The sequence below is a fragment of the Barbus barbus genome (assembly GCF_936440315.1).
Source record: "Barbus barbus genome assembly, chromosome: 1".
Classification (NCBI taxonomy): domain Eukaryota; kingdom Metazoa; phylum Chordata; class Actinopteri; order Cypriniformes; family Cyprinidae; genus Barbus; species Barbus barbus.
This window is the reverse complement of record NC_136729.1, coordinates 4207553-4226873: the sequence shown is the minus strand read 5'-3', so window position 1 is coordinate 4226873 and position 19321 is coordinate 4207553. Positions and strand designations below refer to the sequence as shown.

Sequence of the window (19321 nt, the reverse complement as noted above, 5' to 3'; positions counted from 1 at the left end):
CTCAAGGCAAAAGGTACTAGCAAGGTGTACCTAATAAAGTGGCCAGTGAGTGTATGTGTGTGTGTGTGTGTGTGTATATATATATATATATATATATATATATATATATATATATATATATATATATATATATATATATATATATATATATAAATAAACCTCTGCAGACAGTAATTAATCTCAGAAAACATTGTTGTTGACATAATTATCTTCTATGCATGTATATTTACTGTAGTCTAGATTGTATTTGCTTTTTGTATTTCTATGGGTTATGTGTTAAAGCACAGAAACCGTTAGCAAACACAGTAATGTCCTGACAGCTGCTCAGAACACATGCTCACGTTATTAAATCTCTTTCATAATACTGTTGACTCTGGCAGATTGCAGACGCGTCTGATGGCAGTGGTGATGGAACAGTGAAGAGGAACGGGAAGCAGGTATGGCATGAATCAGCGAGCTCAGCGTGATTTTGACGGTGTGTTTGTTCTTCTTCACGTGTGTTTGTGTCTCTGTTGATCTTTCAGACTCTGGGAAGGAAACTCAGACACTCGCTGCTGATCAGGAGGAGCTCGAAGGTAAGAAGTGTGTCATTTAACCACCACTACACCATAAACAATCTGCGTAAAAATAACACGTCAAGGGAATCTTCTATCAGAACATTACAACTAAAGTTTAAGAACATTTCCTTTAACCCTAAAGAAAGTGGTGACTTTAAATCTCATAAATTATACATTTTCCTCACATTTCTGATATTTGTTTTCTCAGAATTTCAAGAGAAAAGTCTGAATAATTATTATTAATAATTATTTAAAATAATTATTAACAATTATTAAAATAATTATGAAATATAAACTCACTTTTGAGAAAAAGTGAAAAGTCTGAAATATGAGATAAAAGTTACCTTTTTTATTTCTTATTTTGTGGCAGAAACAAAAGCTCAGAAATGACCTCAGAATTGTGAGTTTAAAAAGAGAAATTCTGAAAAATAAATTCAAGATTTTGAGAATTAAACTGTGAGAAAGTCAAAATTCTGAGTTTATATATAAATAAATATATATAAACTGGGAAATATATATATATATATTGAATAAATATATATAAATTAAATAAAAACTGGGAGACAAAAGTCTGAATTGAACAATACAAAGTTGCAGATACTGTACCTTTTTATACTTGTATTATTTACTGGAGATAAGCTTTCATAACAATGTAATGTAATTAAACGAAAACACATAAAACTCAATATCTGTGATTTCAGGATAAAATTGGAGATGAAGTGAAGAGCTCAGAGACGAACACAAACTCACTAAGTCGAGGCTCAAAGGTGAATATAATCCTCAGATTATAAAAGAGCATCATGTGTCAGATATTTGTTTAGTAGATTTGCGGATCATATTCATTCTTTCTGTAATGGTTTCTGTATGGTGTTAAAGCTCTTTTACGGCACGGATGAGTTTTTCGCTCCAGAAGAAGAAGAACAGAATGAAGCTGCCGAGTGTAAACCCGTATGAGGCTCTTTATTTCTGAATCCTGTTTGTTTCAGTGACTTCACATTCATGTATTTCATAGCAGAGTTTTTTTTTTTTTTATTTATTTTTTTTTTTTTACTGTCAACAGAAGAAATCTTCAAAACCCAAGTTTATTACAACCCGCAGAGGCTCTAAGGTAAAATATTACCATTACAGCCAATCAATGTTTGTATTTTAATTGTATTAAAAAAATAGAAGTTATTAACTATATCATATTTTATTTCATAAAACAATGAGCGATCTTAATTCTTTTTACTTTTCAAATTCTAAAATAATTTTAATACTTTTACAATTAATTTATATGTTTGATTTTTAAATAATTTATAAATGATTTTATTAAAAAGGAAATAAGTGTATAATATAATAGTTAAATACTTTATAATAATTTGTAATCTTATAATGTAGAAATCTGTAATTTATACATTATAATGGAAACGACATATAATGTGTGTGTGTGTTTCAATATTTAATAAAGATTAATTTAATTTAATTTATTTTAATTTGATTCATGTTGTTCCTGCATAAACCTATTTTATTTGATTAATTAATTTTAATTTCATATAGTCCAATTTAATTTGAATGTTTCCTACCACTTTCTGTTTAACCCTAACACAAAAGTTTCCAATTCTGTACACGATTTTTAAAGCATTATAAAAATAAGCAGTTTATATTTTCATTGAACACATTTAGTGATGCTTGCAGATGATCGTCAAAAAAAATACTACATTCAAGAGACTTCTCGTGAACTGTATAATTATTGGCTGATGGTGTAATGTTTTATAATATGTGCCAACTGTAACATATTATAGCTTAATTGATTATTATATTCATGTGCATCTTCAGGTGAAATCTGCTGAAGCTTCAGCTAAAGTCTCTCCAGACTATAAGGTTTGTACTTCAATAATCCGTTTATCAATGTTAGAGATGAGCAACATTTGATCTCGTTTATATCTCATATTAGGATGATTTAACATCCTCATGGAAACACGCGGATCTCGTGGCTTTGGGAGAGAAGAAAGCAGAAGATGTGGACTGCAAACCGGTACAAACACAATATTCCTCTTTGTGGTTGACGTGCTGGGATTTGAGCGTCTGCTCTCAATCATTTTTATTTAATGATTTATTCATATTGTATTGTTTTGGATATTTTTTTTATTTATTTTTACAGAAGCAGCTGCAAAAATTCAAGCCTCCCGTACCACAGCGACCATCAAAGGTGATTTATTCTGTGTTTGCATGTTTATGAGAAATATAATGTGTGCTTTAGTTTGAAAGCTTGGATTTTAAATCCATAAACCAAGAGTAAGCCATTCTTAAAACATTTAGGAATTAAATTACACAAGATAATTCAATGAAGTTTTACTCCACATAATGTGTGTTTTCATCTTTGCTCCGGCTGTGTCTATTTTTAACTAAAATTAAAACCACAAAAACATTTTTGTTACTTTATAAAATTAATGTTAATTAAAATTTAAAAAAATTTACAAAACTATAGTAATAAAAAAAGAAACATAAGAAATTATTTTATTTCAGCCAGTTGCAAAGGCAAAGTTTCTAATTTAGTTACACTGGAAGTACTAAAATAAATAAAACTAAAATAAAAATGAATAACTACATAAACGTATTTTTAAATGAATAAAATGAGAAGAACATGCAACAAAATTGCTAATACTTAAAATTAAAATGACGACAACAAATAATGAAAAATATGAATAAAAACTATAATATTATATAATTTCTGCTGATTTCTTCAGGATATGTCTGCAGGGGCTAAGTCCAACTAAGTGAACTAAGTCCATGTTTCTAAAGTTTTACCAAATTCATAAAGTTATGTAGTGAATACCCACACACACACACACACACACATATTTAAATTTACATTTAGCAGACACTTTTATTCAAAGCAATTTACAAATGATGACAATTGAAGATATCAAAACTAAAAGAAAACAAGTAAATAGAAAACGAGTCCTATATAGCATCAAGTCAACAAATAGATAAAATAGAATTAGAATAGAGAGTGCTAGAGTTAGCGGGTCAAATAAAGATGGGAGGGATATATGTATGCAAACTTTAAAAACAAGCAACAACAACAACAAAAATACTTATATAATAACAATTCAGCATAGAAATGCATAGAAATGGATATCGTCATTGTCAGTGCAGGTCTGTGTCCAGCAGATGGGCCTCAGTGTGTGACCATTGAACGGCTTCTAAACACTGAATCAATGAATCAAAGGAGCTTATTCCGTTCTGAGTGTAATTTGAGTTTGATTAAATCACTTCAATGAGTGAGAGACAACATTACTGTGTCTATGTAGAATAAAACTGCTCTTTCCACAACGCTGATGTCTTCAAAGACTAACACACATCATCTTCCGCTGCAGATAGCAGACATCGACACACATCTGGAGGATGAGGAGAGAAACACGGAGAAGACTGAGGGACATGCTGATGGACAGGTTGAGATCTTTCTGCTTTGTCTTTTATTTTTCATTAATGCATTGTTTTACTCACTGTTAGTGTTATTATAATATTTTTAGCAGAAACCGAAAAAGAAAGTGCGCGTTAAGTTTGTTCCTCACAGAGGGTTTGTTATCGGTTTATCCAGGGTGAGTCCTGATGACACTTCTACTTTCTGTTTGAACACTTCTCTTTGTGTTTGTTATAATTTATGCAGATAATTATTTTTATTTTTTTCCCTTGTGTAAATAATCATGAAACAAAGGAGGAAATACCACATCTAAAGGTACAATGATTTTCAAAACAAAATATAGTTTACTCTTTACTGGATACTCTTTTTCTTTTTTTTAAGCCAATTTAGTGTAAAAATGTGGCAGTGTTATTTTACAATCATTGATATAGTTTTATTTTATTAATAGATTAAAATTTTTTATTTTATTTTTATATTTACAAAATGTGTTTTTGTTTGTTTTTATAGTTTTTTTTATTAGTTAGAAATAGATATTGTCAAACTATGATTGCAAACTTTATAAACAAACAAAAACATAACATTTCAGCAAAGAAATGCAAAAAAAAAAAAAAAGGCAAAGATTCTGAACTGGATCAAGGATGGTGTAGATATGTTTGTTTTTAACATAATTTTTATTTTATTTAAATTGATTTTATTTCAAGTGACATGACATAAAATATGATTTTTTTTTTTTCTTTTCTTTTAGTTTAGTTTTTATGCATGTTTAAGTCAAGATCTCTGAGTTTTTAGGGATTCAGGGATTCTGTTTCATGTTTATTTTGGCAAACGTTCATCTGTGTATTTCATGCAAACATATTAGTGTGCAGCAGTGAGTATTTACGGTAGACCTGCGTCGTGTCTGTTACAGGACAGTGACGACTCTGAGCTGAAGGGGGCTTGTGGATTCACTCCTCATCCAGATCTGAAGGTGTGTCCGAGTCGTGTGGATGTTCTTGAAATCCTCCACTTTGTGTCTGTATGTTTGACATTAACTGTGGTTGTAGGATGATGAGGGGTTTGATGATCTGAAGGGAGCGTTTGGTTACAAAGCTCACGAGATGAAGGTAGAGCAGACGTCTGCATGAGAGCATGGGTTTGATTTCCCTCTCCGTTCACTGATATCCTCTAATATATCTGTTTTTAGGAAGACACAATAATACTGAGTTATTCACCCAACAACATTCAGGTTCAGACTCTTTCTTCTCACACAATCTCAGATTCTGCTCACTTCTGCTGAGATCATTGCTTATATGTGTCCCTGGATCACAAAACCTGTCATAAGTGTCAATGTTTTTTTTTTTTTTTTTTTTCAAAATTGAGATCCATACATCATCTGAAATCTGAATAAATAATCTTTCCATTGATATATGGTTTGTTAGGATAGGACAATATTTGGCTGAGATGCATCTATTTATTTAAAAATCTGAAATCTGAGGGTGCAAAACAAATCTAAATATTGAGAAAATCACCTTTAAAGTTGTTCAAATTGAATTCTTAGCAATGCATATCACTAATCAAAACTTAAGTTTTGATATATATACGGTAGGGAATTTACAAAACATCTTCATGGAACATGATCTTTATTTAATATCCTAATCATTTTTGGCATAAAAGACAAATGGATAATTTTGAGCCATACAATGTATTGTTGGCTATTGCTACAAATATACCTGTGCTGCTTATGACTGTTTTTGTGTTCCAGAGTCACATATGACTTGTGTCTTTTCTAGAGTTCATATTCCAACGGCTTTATGAGTCCTCCTTCATGGGATTCAAAGGGAAGAAACAGCACTAATTGTTAAACATAATGCCAAAAACAAGAGTCAGAGATCCATAAACAAGCATCAGTGCTGCTCATTCGAAGGCTGTGTATGTTTTTTCAGGCGTCTGATCTGGAGACGGATCTCCATAAAGCCTCGGATCTCTTCACACTGTCAGACAGCTATGAGAAACATCTGGAGATGACAGACTGTCGGCCGGTGAGCTTCCAGAAAGCTCTTATGATCGCTGTGACGATTTTAATTGCATTTTAATTGTTTCTTCACTGTTTGCACAGAAGAAATCATTGAAGTTTAAAGTCCCTCGCATTCATCGCAGACATTCAAAGGTAAACCATCAAACTCAGAGCCGAGAGAAAGAGATTATTTTTGTTATTCTTCCATTTTTTTTTTTTTGGTTTAATTTTAGTAATTTTGTTGTATGTTTTTGTCATTTTTATTAGTTTTTATTTGATAGTTTACACTAATATTTTGAATTTGTTTTTATTTTTGTCTTTCATTTTCATTTTAGTTCATGTTTTAGTAATTTTGCTGTTTTTATAATTTAAAAAAAAAATAATATAATAGTTTAATATTTTGAATATTTGTTTTTTATATCTTCCATTTTCGTTTTCATTTTAGTTTGTTTTAATAATGTTGCTGTGTTTTTATACTTTTTATAGTTTTTTTAATATAATTGTTTGTTAATATTTTGAATTCATTTTTATTTCTATATCTTCCATTTTCATTTTAGTTCGTTTTAGTGTTTCTGCTGTTTTTTCTGCTTTTATAATTTTTATAGTTTTTTAATATAATATTTTATCTTCCATTTTCACTTTAATTTCAAAGTAATTTTGATGTGTTTTGTTAGTTTGTTTTAATATATATATATATATATATATATAAAATATACAATTTTCATAATACTGTAAAGCTTTAAATTTCAGTTTATTTTAGTAATTGAAGTAAAATTTTATGAAAATGAGACATTTTGCCTTGCTGAATTATTTTTTTAATTCTATTTAATTAAATTTATTGTTTATTTTATTTCAAGTAATGATTTTTTTTTAAAGGTTTTAGTTGTAGTCCACAATAAACCTCTAGCTTTTGATTGCATAATTTTGGCTTATTTAAAATATTCTGACCATTTATTGAATATTAAATGACCTACAATAGGAGTAATGGATATTTCTTACTTAAAAGAGCAACTGAAGCAAACACAAAGTTGACAGAAATCACTGATGTTTGTGTTTTCTAGAGTATCAAAGTCCCTGAGATCAAGCAGAGCAAAGATCATCACACTTCAGAGGTGAACAAACCTGTCATTAACTTGTAATGTTCTGGGTTTAGTACAGATTTTATGTACATCTATCCCGCGTACGTCTTTTATTAGTGTGATGCTGTATGAGTTTTATCTTTTTCTTTCTAAATGAGTGGCAAGTCAGAATTATTTTGTGCAGTGCTGATATGCTCATTTGTTTTGTTTGTAGTCCATTTCCGATTATTTTCCCAAATAAATGTATTTTGTATTGCAGATAAAGAAGCCTCCTCTTCTTAAAGTGCCTCCGCTGTCCCATCGAGACTCAAAGGTGAGTGACTGATTTGTTCTGAACTCACTCTTTAAACGTCAGGATTTTGAGGATATTGTCATTGATGTCTCCAGAGCTATGAAGATGACGAGTTCCTTCAGAAGGGTGCAGATCTGTTCAAGGCGGGAGACGTGGAGCTCGCGGAGGACGCCGGCTGGGAGGAATACACGCCGGTAACTTTATCATTTCATTTTCATGATTTGCTGTCATTCACACAAACACATGTGACGCTGAAGGTTCCTCTCGTGCAGGATAATAAACCACAGAAACCTAAAGAGACTGACACACATCTCAGAGGGTCAAAGGTAACTGTGTGCATTTTACACCTTCATCTCATATCTGTCTACCTGCTTTTCTCAGACTAAAGACATGAAGGAGTTTCCTGAAGATTTTCTGGATCCTCCAGGAGCCACATCTGGAGACTTTTACCTGTCTGATGTTGCTAAGGTATATCCAAGCTCATTTTTACAAAGACGTATACATACATGTAGCATTCAAATGTTTGAAAGAAGTCTCTTCTGTTCACCAAGACTGCATTTATTTGACCTAAAAACAGTAAAACATATGGATTAATATTTCCATTTACAAAAGCTGCTATCGGTTTGAATATCTGTTAAACTGTAATTTATTTCTGTGATCAAAGCTGTATTTTCAGCATCATACTCCAGTCTTCAGTGACACATGATCCTTCAGAAATCATTCTAATATACTGATTTGCTGAATTTCTGATTATTATCAATGTCGGAAATGGTTGTGCTGCACAATATGTTTTTGTGTTAACTGTGATACATTTTATTTTTCAGGATTCAGAGTTAAACAGAAAGTTCAAAGGAACAGCATTTATTTGAAATAAAAATCTTTTGGAACTTTATAAATGTATTTACTGTCACTTTTGATCACTTTAATGCATCCTTGGTGAATAAAATTCTATATTTCTATACGTATTTTATTACATGTATGTAACATATGAAAGATGACCTAGATAATCGGGCAAGATTTTCTGGATATGATTCTAGTTAATAAAAATGTATTAAATTGCTAGTCATTTCTCTCTTTCCTCTGGTCCGTGTCTCGCTGTAAGGCTGAGTGGACGTCAGCTCAGATGGACATGAGACGACTGAGAGTTCAAGAAGAACAGCAGCGGGAGGAAGAGGATGATGAAGGGGTCAGTCGGACCGAAAATAATCATGTTTACTTTATTCCATTCATTATGTCTGTAGATTCTATTTATGCTGCAGTATGCATTTGTGTTCATTTCAATTAAGTTTCTCTTGATATGATTTTGAGTTTGTTGTCATAATTGTGAGTTTTATTGGCAGGACACTGACAGTCTGATGGAGTGGTGGAATACAGTGGAGTGTGAGTTGATTAAATCATTCACTAATTCACCACACACACATCAGATCTGAGCTGTTTAACATTCAATCTTTGTGTTTTCAGTTTGGGATGAAATACCTGCTAATGAGACAATCAGCTCTAAAGAAGAAGAGACCATGTAAGACTTCATCAATGATCTTCTGCTGAAAAAAAATGTTCTTCCTCTGTATTTTTGTCTTGTTTTCCATTTTATCAATGATTGACTGATTGATTGACTGGATGATGAAACGTCTACACTGTTTAAAAAAACAAAAAAAACGTCTCAGGTTACGTATGTAACCATGGTTCCCTGAGAGGGAACGAAACACTGCTTCCTCTAGAGGTCGCTATGGGGAACTCCATCTACGTGACCCGTGTCTGAAGCATATATACAAAAACACCAAATTTTGGCCGGCGACAGCCTATGACGTCACTCCCGGTGCGACCACAGTATAAAAGGGCGCCGGGAGAAAGCATCATCCACTTCTTCGTCTGAAGCGGCATCCGAAGCATGGCCTGAAGTCTAGAGGACGCAGTGTTTCGTTCCCTCTCAGGGAACCATGGTTACATACGTAACCTGAGACGTTCCCTTTCAAGGGAACTTCGAACTGCGTCCTCTAGAGGTCGCTATGGGGAACGATATACCCACGCCGCCATGCTGAGGGGAGTGCATGCCATTCCACAAAGGCGAGCACTAAGCATCAACTCTAGCAAAAAGAATAAGGGAGTTGTCCCTGGGATGAATTGATGGCTGTCAGTGACATTATCCCCTTCGGCCAAAGGCCTGAGTTGCATACCCCGGAACTCACATGATAGAGGCCGGACCTCCTGGACCCAGGGTAGAGCTCAAGGCTTGGAATCAGAAAAGGGATTCCTTTAAGGGGATACGACCAAGCGCTTAGGATAGTAACTAAGCCTGGCCTGTCACCCAGGGGCTACTGCTTGCTCCTACAAGAGCTAGCTGAAGGAACTGTATCAACAGATCCTTGGTAGTAGCGCGTAACCCATACTATACAGGATTTTAGAAAAGACCGCAAAACACTTGGTGTGCGATCTTACCACAGCGTGGCTTTCAGAAAGTGCACAGAGATTAGCGTGTGCACTTACCATAAAATGGATTTTAGAAACCGTATTGTCAGATGCTCTCTGGAGGGAGCAGCATGTTCATAGATGACCCTCTAAAATGAGGGGAGCAATGCTAACTCTACCAAGAAAAAGCTCTGGAGAGCGGAGAACTTAACTCTCAACATGAGAGGGAACTCAGACGCTCAGAAGGGAGCGACATGCTCATAAGTGACCCTCTAAATAAGGGGAACGATGCCAGCTCAGCCAACAAAGAGAGCTCAGAAAGGGAGCAACATGCTCATAAATAACCCTCTAAAGTGAGGAGAGCAATGCTAGCTCAACCAACTATGAGAGCAACCTGACAAGGAGGCCTAAAGAAAGGCCTGACGTGCTGAGGTTTCTGAATAACAGAGCTCTGGGAGCGGAGACTCGACTCTCATATGAGAGGAAACTCAGACGCTCAGCAGGGAGCGGCATGCCCATAGGCAACCCTCTATAGCGAGGGGAGCAATGCCAGCTCAACTAACAGGGTAGAGCTCGGAGGGGTACAGCAGCAACGAGGAGCAGGTTGTTAAGTAACAAAGCTCTGGGAGCGGAACTCTACTTACAGCCAAAGAGGGAACTCACACTCTCATACGAGAGCAGTATACTCAAGGTGACCCTCAACAGTGAGGGGAGGAAAACTAGCTCTATCATGATAAAGCTCTAGAGAGCGGAGAATCTACTCTCAGCATGAGAGCTCAGACACTCAGGAGGGAGCGGCATGCTCATAAATAACCCTCCACATTCTAGGCGAGGGGAGCAAAGCCAGCTCGACCTACAAACAGAGGGATACCTAACAACCCGAACAAGCTGCTGGAAAAAGTATCAGGGTAATAGGTAGCTGAACAGAAGGCAACAAGGGCTCAGGGAAACTGCTACTTAAAACCCCAATAAGGGTGGGCAGTTCTAAGCTAAACCTCATGCACCTATTATGGCCTCGTTTGAAGAACAAAAGGGCCAGACTAGAAAATGCTGCTCCTCAGAGCCAAAGCATTGTACTCACCCATCCATGGATCCCGCGCAGAAGAACAGTCCAGTGTAGGGGCTGAAATAAGGGCGCAGGAGTTGCTCACCTAACCTCAGTCAGGTGGTAGAAAACTGAGGTTGAAGGGGAATTAGAGAGGGGAAGATGAGGGCTTTAGATGTACAGGCCCCCTGAGGGAAGGATAGATGTTCAACTCTTACCCTGGCCTGGACGAGAGCGTTGCAACGCCCCGTCCGGACCACCTCCCTCAGGTCTTGCTACCTCTCTTTGACCCGCGCCGCCCTTGAAACCCTACCCGCAGGCGGGGAAGGGCGCGAGTCGCGACACTAGCCTTCTGTGCACATCTCTGATCCTCAGATCGGGATGGGCCAGGACCCCTGCGATGTTTGGGCTCAAACCTGGACGTTCTCATTTAAATTAAGGTTTTAAAAGCCGCTGAACACGCCTTTGCCTCCCTAAACTTTTAAACCACCGACTCGACGGAGGTACCAAAAAGTACAGAAGGCGAAACCGGAGCATTGAGAAGAAAGCCCTTCTCTCTCTTCCCAATATCTGCCAGGTTCACCCACAGATGTCTCTCCGTTGCCACCCTGGCCGCCATAAAACTGCCCATAGCAGAGGCGGCCTGCTTAGTGGCTCAAAGAGCCAAATCGGCGGTGCGGCACAGCTCAGCAACCTCGTCAGGTATATATATTTTTTTACAAACCTTTTATACCTTTTTTACAAACCTTTTATCCAGGTCTTTCAACAGATCAGCCTGGTATGCCTGAAACACTGCCATAGTGTGTAATGAGGCGACAGCCTGACCTGCTGCTGCATATGCACTGCCATTCCAGCGTTTTTTTTTTTTCTCAGATGATGTCAGCGAAATCGCGTCATTGTCATCCAACAGCTCGCCCTCGCTCGCGACTGACGAGCGCGAGAAGGAAAATCCCTTCTATAACTCATTGGCGAGAACCACCTGCAAACCCCATGAGCTCATTTTCTGAACCGCGGCAAGCAGACGGCTGCCCCTCTTTCCTCGAAAAGAGAGACAGACAAGAGCAGAGCTTTTAGAAAACGCTCGCAGTACGCGCAGCGTGCAAACAAAAGACGCAACGATCATGTGAGTCATCAAGCATCAGATAACGTGGATACGGATGCACACATATCTTAACGCCTTGCTAGTGTTCGCCTTACAAAAGTAAATCATACTTATCCTGTAAGATGCACGCTTCAAACAAACAGCCATTGAAGACGAAGAAGAGGATGATGCTTTCTCCCGGCGCCCTTTTATACTGTGGTCGCACCGGGAGTGACGTCATAGGCTGTCGCCGGCCAAAATTTGGTGTTTTTGTATATATGCTTCAGACACGGGTCACGTAGATGGAGTTCCCCATAGCGACCTCTAGAGGACGCAGTTCGAAGTTCCCTTGAAAGGGAACAACAACAAAAAAAAACAACAATCTTAATCTGTATTTTGGTGGTGCTGTTTTTTTGTTTGTTTGTTTGTTTGTTTTGTTTTTTTCAGTTTAAATATCTAAACATATTTGCATCAAGATACATGTACTGAAGAAAAAATATTAAGTTTTGTTTTGTGGAACAAAATATCAAAATTAAGTGCATTTTTACTTTACAAAGAAAACTAAGCTTTATTTGAAAGCAAAACAAGGTTATTTTTCTGACCCAATATTTTAGTAAAAAAAAAAAAAAAAAAAAACAAAGATTTTTTTTTTTCTTTAGAAAACAGTCAGTTTACTTCTCAAGTAAATGTATATTGATTTAAGAATGTAAAATGTACAAAACGCATTAAAAGATAAGAAGTCTTGTTTTCTGAGAAATTGATTTTATGCTCATAATGAAAACAAATATCTGCCAGTTGAGTACAAAAAATAACTAATTCAAAGGGAAATCTCTTTTTTTTTGTGATTTTTATTTTTCATGAATATATTTTTTTTTAATTTTGAAAAACATTGTATTGTAAAAAAACAGCACATTTTGCCCACAGATGTTGACTAGAATAAGGTGAGTTTATGCTTAAAAAAAGATCTAATCAGTCAGATTCTAACTGCACTGGCAGATATCTGTTCACACTTAATTTTAGTAAAAAAAACTAGACTTATTATCTTAGTCATTTTGCATCTTAAGTACATTCTAAATAAAGATACATTTACTTGAGAAATAAATGGACTGCTTTCTGAAAAACAAATCAAAATATAGTGAGTTTGTGTTTAAAACTAAAAATGTCTGCCAACTGAGTCAGAAAAATAATCTTATTTTGCCTTTTGAATTTTGAAAGTTTATTTCATACTCATTTGATATTTTTTTTTAACTGAAAACAAGACTTGACATCTTAAAGCTGTAGTCTACGATGTTGAAAATCAGTCGAGAGCCAGAATTTTTAAAAAACTCATCCCGCCCCTCCACACGCACACCCCTCCCCTCTGTGCTACCTGATCCCTCCCACCGGGAAACGACCTGAACAACATCAGCCTATATTGATTCGGCTTTGAGTCCGGCATTCTTCACATTTTTTTTTAATCTCTGCTCTTTCCTCAATTGACTTTCTCTTTCTTCCAACCTTGACTGTTGGGGCGAGCAGGGGCCGCTTGCTGCTGTCTGTTTGTTGGTTTTTCTCCATTGCTGAGTTGATGCTGCCTACTTTCGCGCAAAATTTCATGTCGCAGGAGGGGGCGGGGTGGGGTGCGGTGGGTGGAGACGCGAGTGGAGCAGGGGATTGGATGAGAGCAGTTAACCAATGTAAGCTGTCCGGCCGGACAGCTTACATTGGTCAATTTCTCTGCGGGTGTACACCCAATAGAGTGAATGGATTTTTTTCATTCTTTTTTCTCTTCATATTATTAGGATTGTACTGTAGAACCATAACCAGCATCTAAACGAGGTTATTGATAATGAACAATCTTTGAAATCGTAGACCATAGCTTTAATTCATTTGGCTAAAGAATCTTGATTTTGTTTAGATATTTGAACTGGAAAAAAAAGACAAAAATACAAAGAAAGATAATCATTTTTTGCAGGGTAGAGACACTATCCACCATAAAATCAATCACTCCAGCATCGATAAACCATCTGGTGATCTGATCTTCTAGGTGTCTAATCTTGGTCCAGGTTTTAAGGGTCTGGGTTGTTCTGGTCTTGACTCCATCTCTGCTTTATCACACTGAAGGCAAACACTCAGTCTTCATGAAGCCGTTCTCTGTGTCTCCTGTCAGATCGTTTAAAGCGGTCGCTGATAAGGTCCACCGTGGTCTCCGTGTATATCTGAAGCTCTTCATGGAGCGCGCCGAGCTGCTCTACCAGCATGTGTTGATCTTATATGGCATCGCCGATGACCTCAGCAACTTCCACCACCGCACTAAAATTGCAAACATCACAGGAGGAACGACCACCGCAGTGGGAGGAGCCGCGGCCATCGCTGGGCTGGCGCTGGTTCCTGTCACGTTCGGAGCGTCCATCATCATCTCGGCCATCGGACTGGGCGTCGCTACCGCAGGCGGCATCACGGCTGCCTCCGCCTCCATCTCAGACACCATCAACAACATGCACGTACGTATGTCCAGTGCTGACATGCACATGCACCCAATTAATTAGAATTAGTCAACCTGATGCTACTCTAAAGCCATATTAGGTAAACTTATATTGTATACTTGTATACCATATTGTAAACTTTTTCAATCTTTTTACAACACTCTAAAAAATGCTGGGTTAAATACATCCCAGGGCTGGGTAAAATATGGACAAACCTAGGGATTGGGTTGTTTTGACACAGCGGTTGGCTTAATACCCAGAAGGACTCACGTCTGTGGTCATGAAGTCACTTGAGAGACTGGTCCTGGCCTACCTGAAGGACATCACTAGACCCTTGCTGGATCCTCTTCAGTTTGCCTATAGAGCAAACAGGTCTGTGGATGACGCTGTCAATATGGGACTGCATTACATCCTGCAACACCTCGACAAACCTGGGAATTATGCAAGGATCTTATTTGTGGACTTCAGCTCGGCCTTCAATACCATCATACCTGACCTTCTCTCAGACAAACTGAGACAGCTCTCTGTGCCCTCCTCCATCTGTCAGTGGATCACCAGCTTCCTGACAGACAGGCAGCAGCTAGTGAGGCTGGGTAAACTCACATCCAGGACTCTCACCATCAGCACTGGCGCCCCTCAGGGTTGCGTTCTCTCCCCACTGCTCTTCTCCCTCTACACGAATGACTGCACATCAAAGGACCCCTCTGTCAAGCTCCTGAAGTTTGCAGACGACACTACAGTCATAGGCCTCATCAAGGATGGTGACGAGTCTGCTTACAGACAGGAAGTTGAGCAGCTGGCTGTCTGGTGCAGTCTTAACAACCTGGAGCTGAACACGCTCAAAACTGTGGAGATGATAGTGGACTTCAGGAGAAACCCCCCTGCTCTCCCCCCACTCACCATCATGAACAGCACTGTGACTTCAGTAGAGTCATTCAGATTCCTGGGCACCACCATCTCCCAGGACCTGAAGTGGGACAATCACATTGACTCTATTGCGAAAAAGGCCCAGCAGAGGCTGTATTTCCTCCGCCAGCTAAGGAAGTTCAACCTGCCTCAGGAGCTGCTGAAACAGTTCTACTCTGCAATCATCGAGTCTGTCCTATGTTCTTCTATAACTGTTTGGTTTGGTTCAGCTACCAAAACAGACATCAGAAGACTACAACGGACAGTTAGGGCTGCTGAGAGGATTATCGGTGCCCCTCTGCCCAGCCTCCAAGAACTTTACACCTCCAGAGTGAGGAAAAGGGCTAAGAAAGTCACTCTGGACCCCTCACACCCAGCTCACTCTCTCTTTGTACTGTTGCCCTCTGGCCGGCGCTACAGATCACTGAGCACCAGAACAGCCAGACACAAGAACAGTTTTTTCCCCCAGGCCGTATCCCACCTGAACAACACATAACACACCCCGGTACTGTACATCTGTAAATAACCCATCAAACCTTCATCTGCACATAGGACACATGCACATTCACAGTTCTGTCTATGGTCATGTCTCTTTTCTGTATATTTTTATTTTTATTACTATTGTTATTCTTAATTATTGTATATTCTCTTCATTAGTGTTCTTTATCACCTTAATTATATGTTGTCTGCACTATGTTTGTACTTTCTGTACTGGAAGCTTATAACACCAAGACAAATTCCTTGTGTGTGCAAACACACTTGGCAATAAAGCTCTTTCTGATTCTGATTCTGATTCTGATTAAACATTTAACCCAATTGTTGGTTGAAAACAACCCAATCGCTGGGTATGTCCATATTTTACCCAGTACTGGGTTGTATTTAATCCAGCATTTTTTAGAGTGAAAAAGGGTTCAAATGTCATAAATTATCCCATGCAACTCGTTCTGTATTCCAAGTGTTCCTAGGCGTATGGTAGGGTTTGCCGAGAAACAAATCTGAAATGTAGTCTACACTCTAAAAAATGCTGGGTTAAGTACAACCCAGCGCTGGGTGAAATATGGTGAAATAAGCTGGGTTTGTCCATATTTCACGCAGCGCTGGTTTGTATATAACCCAGCATTTTTTAGAATGTATTAGTAAGTGAAAATCTCCAGTCATCGCATGTGTGCATTTATACGAGCAGTTTCCGCCGGCACGCCTAAAGCACACAGGAGGGTCATTTTGTTACATCAAGACAAATACAACTATGACTTGAAACGCAACACTTTTTTTACTGAGGTGAATACCTCTGTTCTGAGACAGTCAGACAGTATTATACAGACACATGCCTTTGGTGTGAGAGACCCGGGTTCGAATCCACTGTGAGACACCAATGTGTCCCTGAGCAAGACACTTAACCCCTAGTTGCTCCAGAGGCGTGCGACCTCTGACATATATAGCAATTGTAAGTCGCTTTGGATAAAAGCGTCAGCTAAATGAATAAATGTAAAATGTAAATGTAAATGTAAATATATATATATATATATATATCTCAAAATATGCATATATATATATATATTTGTTTATATGCTTTAAATATTTTCTGTTATTTTAAATGTTGAACTCTCTCATTTGAATACAGGACCGTAAGAAGATTGAACTCATCATTATGGACTACGAAGCCCAGCTTGTGGAAATGCAGCGCTGTCTGCGATTCATCATTGAAGGTCTTTGTCGACTGCGCTCTCATCCTCTGCTACGACGGAACAACTACTACACCGGTGACTGGGAGGTACGACGGGCCCTCCAAACCATTGGCTTAGTCAGTGACCCAGTAGATCGAGCCGAAGAAATAATTAACCACACGCTGGCCAAGTTAGCCAGTCTGCAGAAAGGAATAGACAAGTACTTCACCAGAGACTCGAAAGAGGTAAGGAAGGGCTGTAAGAAGGAGGTGACGGCTGAAGTACGGAACCTGGCCAAACAGCTTCACGAAGGTTTAGCAGAGCTCAACTCCATCAGAGAACAACTGCTTGACGCAAGTGGAAACATCTAGTAAATGTCAAAGTTTTGGATCCAGCTGTCTTCGCTCCCATTGGTTGTTGCTGCAATGCTTTGCTGCTTATTTGCATAAAACGGAATTCTGATTCTCAGCAAGTTCCAACTCTCAGTGAGATTAAATGAAGTTCAGATGCATTGTTGATGCAAATCGCTGTCAGTGTGAATGCATCTTACAACTTAATTCAATAGCTGAGTCCAGTTATGGTTGAGTTATCATGCAATGAAACAAGAAATCCATTCAGCACGCACCAATGATCTACAAGATTCCTCCACATACATATTTAAGAGACTTGTAAGCAAGCGTGACATTTTCTAATTTGAACCTCACTTCTCATCATGTTTTACTATGTGCTTCCCATCATGATTGCTGTACGACCTGAGAACAGTCTAGAACAGTCTTCTAAATGATTTTTATCTGCCTTTTTTTTTTTTTTATGTAACATTGTTCATGGCCATTTGTAATTTGAATGTGCGCGGCTTCATTCGTCTAAAAATAACTTGTGATGGTGCTTGATTTTGCAAACTGGCATTTCTTATTATATTTTAATTCACTATCGTATTCATAAATACGCTGGTTTGTAGCGCAAATACTTTTACGTGTTGTTATTCGTGTAGGCAGTTTACCAACAGCGGCTAAAGAATCGGATAGTGTCGCACATTCAGATTCAAAATGCATTCACGTTGCAAAATAAGGATATGTTGTCACAATTACACCACAGTGTATTTAATTGTACAACTGTACTGCTGTGGTCACAGTTTGTGGTTAAACTTTTTGTTCAACAGAAGTGTTGTTTGAAGTTTTTGTTCAAGAAGTGATGTTTTTTAATGTAATTCTTGTTTTTGCACAGTAACAAACCTAAAGCTGTTACTCCCAAAAATGTTATTTCATGTCTTGACATGATGTTGTTGCAATACAGCAATGAAGACATTTAAATAAAATTACTGAACATTTGCTGTCTGGGTGAATAAAAATCTCGGATCCAACACTATATATTTAACCCTATAAACCATGCAACTTTTCTAAACGGAGAGGGCCATCAAGGAGCTCAAGTTCTAGCGGAAAATCACAATTTTGTTCAACGCCCCGCGATCATGTGCTTTTTCAAAGAAGAGTCGGTGGACTTGGGAAAGAGGGTGTCTTCTCATCTCAGGAATTGAACACTGTTTGTTTTGTTTCATGTTTTAGTGCTTTTCTTAAGAAGTCGGCCTTTTTGCAGCGAACGGCTGCTTTTAAATGTTTTAGATCATTGAAGACCGCAGGGTTCTGTGTTTGTATCCCTTTGTTTGTTTGTGTTTGCCTTTTCTTGTGGATAAGAATTTAAAGAAAAGACAGTCACAATCAGAGCAAGGTAAGCACTGTTTGTTGAGACTGCTTCGTGTTTTGTGTCATCAAACTCCAATCCTTTATGAGGAAGTCGAAACAGTAAAAATATCAAAAACACAAAACAGCTGTCTGTGGGAGTTTTGTGAGTTTATGATTTGGTTATTGAATGTGTTGCCTTGTGGTTTGCAAATGAAAAAAGATTTGCGAACACGTGCCAATAAAAGTTTATGTATATTCCATCGCCCGAAGCTAAAGTACAAACTCTTAGCTTCTGAATATTAATAAGGTCACGTTGACCTTCATGTAGCGGTCGATCTTATAAGCTAATTAATATTCATGAGCCAGCTGATAACACACTAGGGCTGCGTCTGAAACCGCCTACTTCTCTACTATATAGTAGGGGAAAAGCAGTAGGTGAACGAATAAGTATGTCCGAAACCTCAGTATTCATATAGAAGAGTAGTCGAGAAGTTCCCGGATGTCCTACTGCTTTTGCCCAGATTCTTGAGTGTTCATCCGATGGACACTTTTCTATCCCAGAAGCCCACTCGAGAGGATACGTCATCATCACGTGATGGAGATTAGCGATGCGGGTGTTTACAAATGTGAGTATTATCGATCAAAAACGAAGCTGTTACAGCGCTTTTCTGATTCTTGATTTCTGTGCATTTGATGCAGAGCTTTTGTGCTGGAGCAGGTGACAGCGGGATTCGTGGAAAAAAGGAAA

At 37.8% G+C, this 19321-nt stretch overlaps 1 protein-coding gene across 1 annotated transcript in view; it reads left to right on the top strand.

The window, feature by feature from the left end:
* LOC306877022 (uncharacterized protein) overlaps nt 1–18695 on the top strand; it is a gene marked incomplete at its 5' end in the record, with an annotated part of 31936 nt that extends 13241 nt beyond the window's left edge. The window contains 21 exons of the mRNA XM_079428544.1: nt 381–437; nt 525–575; nt 1259–1324; nt 1434–1505; nt 2373–2417; nt 2491–2571; nt 3917–3991; nt 4073–4141; nt 4258–4278; nt 4871–4930; nt 5886–5981; nt 6059–6109; nt 7018–7068; nt 7295–7348; nt 7423–7521; nt 7709–7795; nt 8430–8513; nt 8668–8707; nt 8789–8843; nt 14009–14342; nt 16852–18695. Of these exons, the coding sequence (XP_079284670.1) occupies nt 381–437; nt 525–575; nt 1259–1324; nt 1434–1505; nt 2373–2417; nt 2491–2571; nt 3917–3991; nt 4073–4141; nt 4258–4278; nt 4871–4930; nt 5886–5981; nt 6059–6109; nt 7018–7068; nt 7295–7348; nt 7423–7521; nt 7709–7795; nt 8430–8513; nt 8668–8707; nt 8789–8843; nt 14009–14342; nt 16852–17265 (1962 nt within the window). The 3' untranslated portion in view covers nt 17266–18695. The remainder of the gene's footprint in view (nt 1–380; nt 438–524; nt 576–1258; nt 1325–1433; nt 1506–2372; nt 2418–2490; nt 2572–3916; nt 3992–4072; nt 4142–4257; nt 4279–4870; nt 4931–5885; nt 5982–6058; nt 6110–7017; nt 7069–7294; nt 7349–7422; nt 7522–7708; nt 7796–8429; nt 8514–8667; nt 8708–8788; nt 8844–14008; nt 14343–16851) is intronic.
* Nucleotides 18696–19321: the final 626 nt, after the last annotated feature.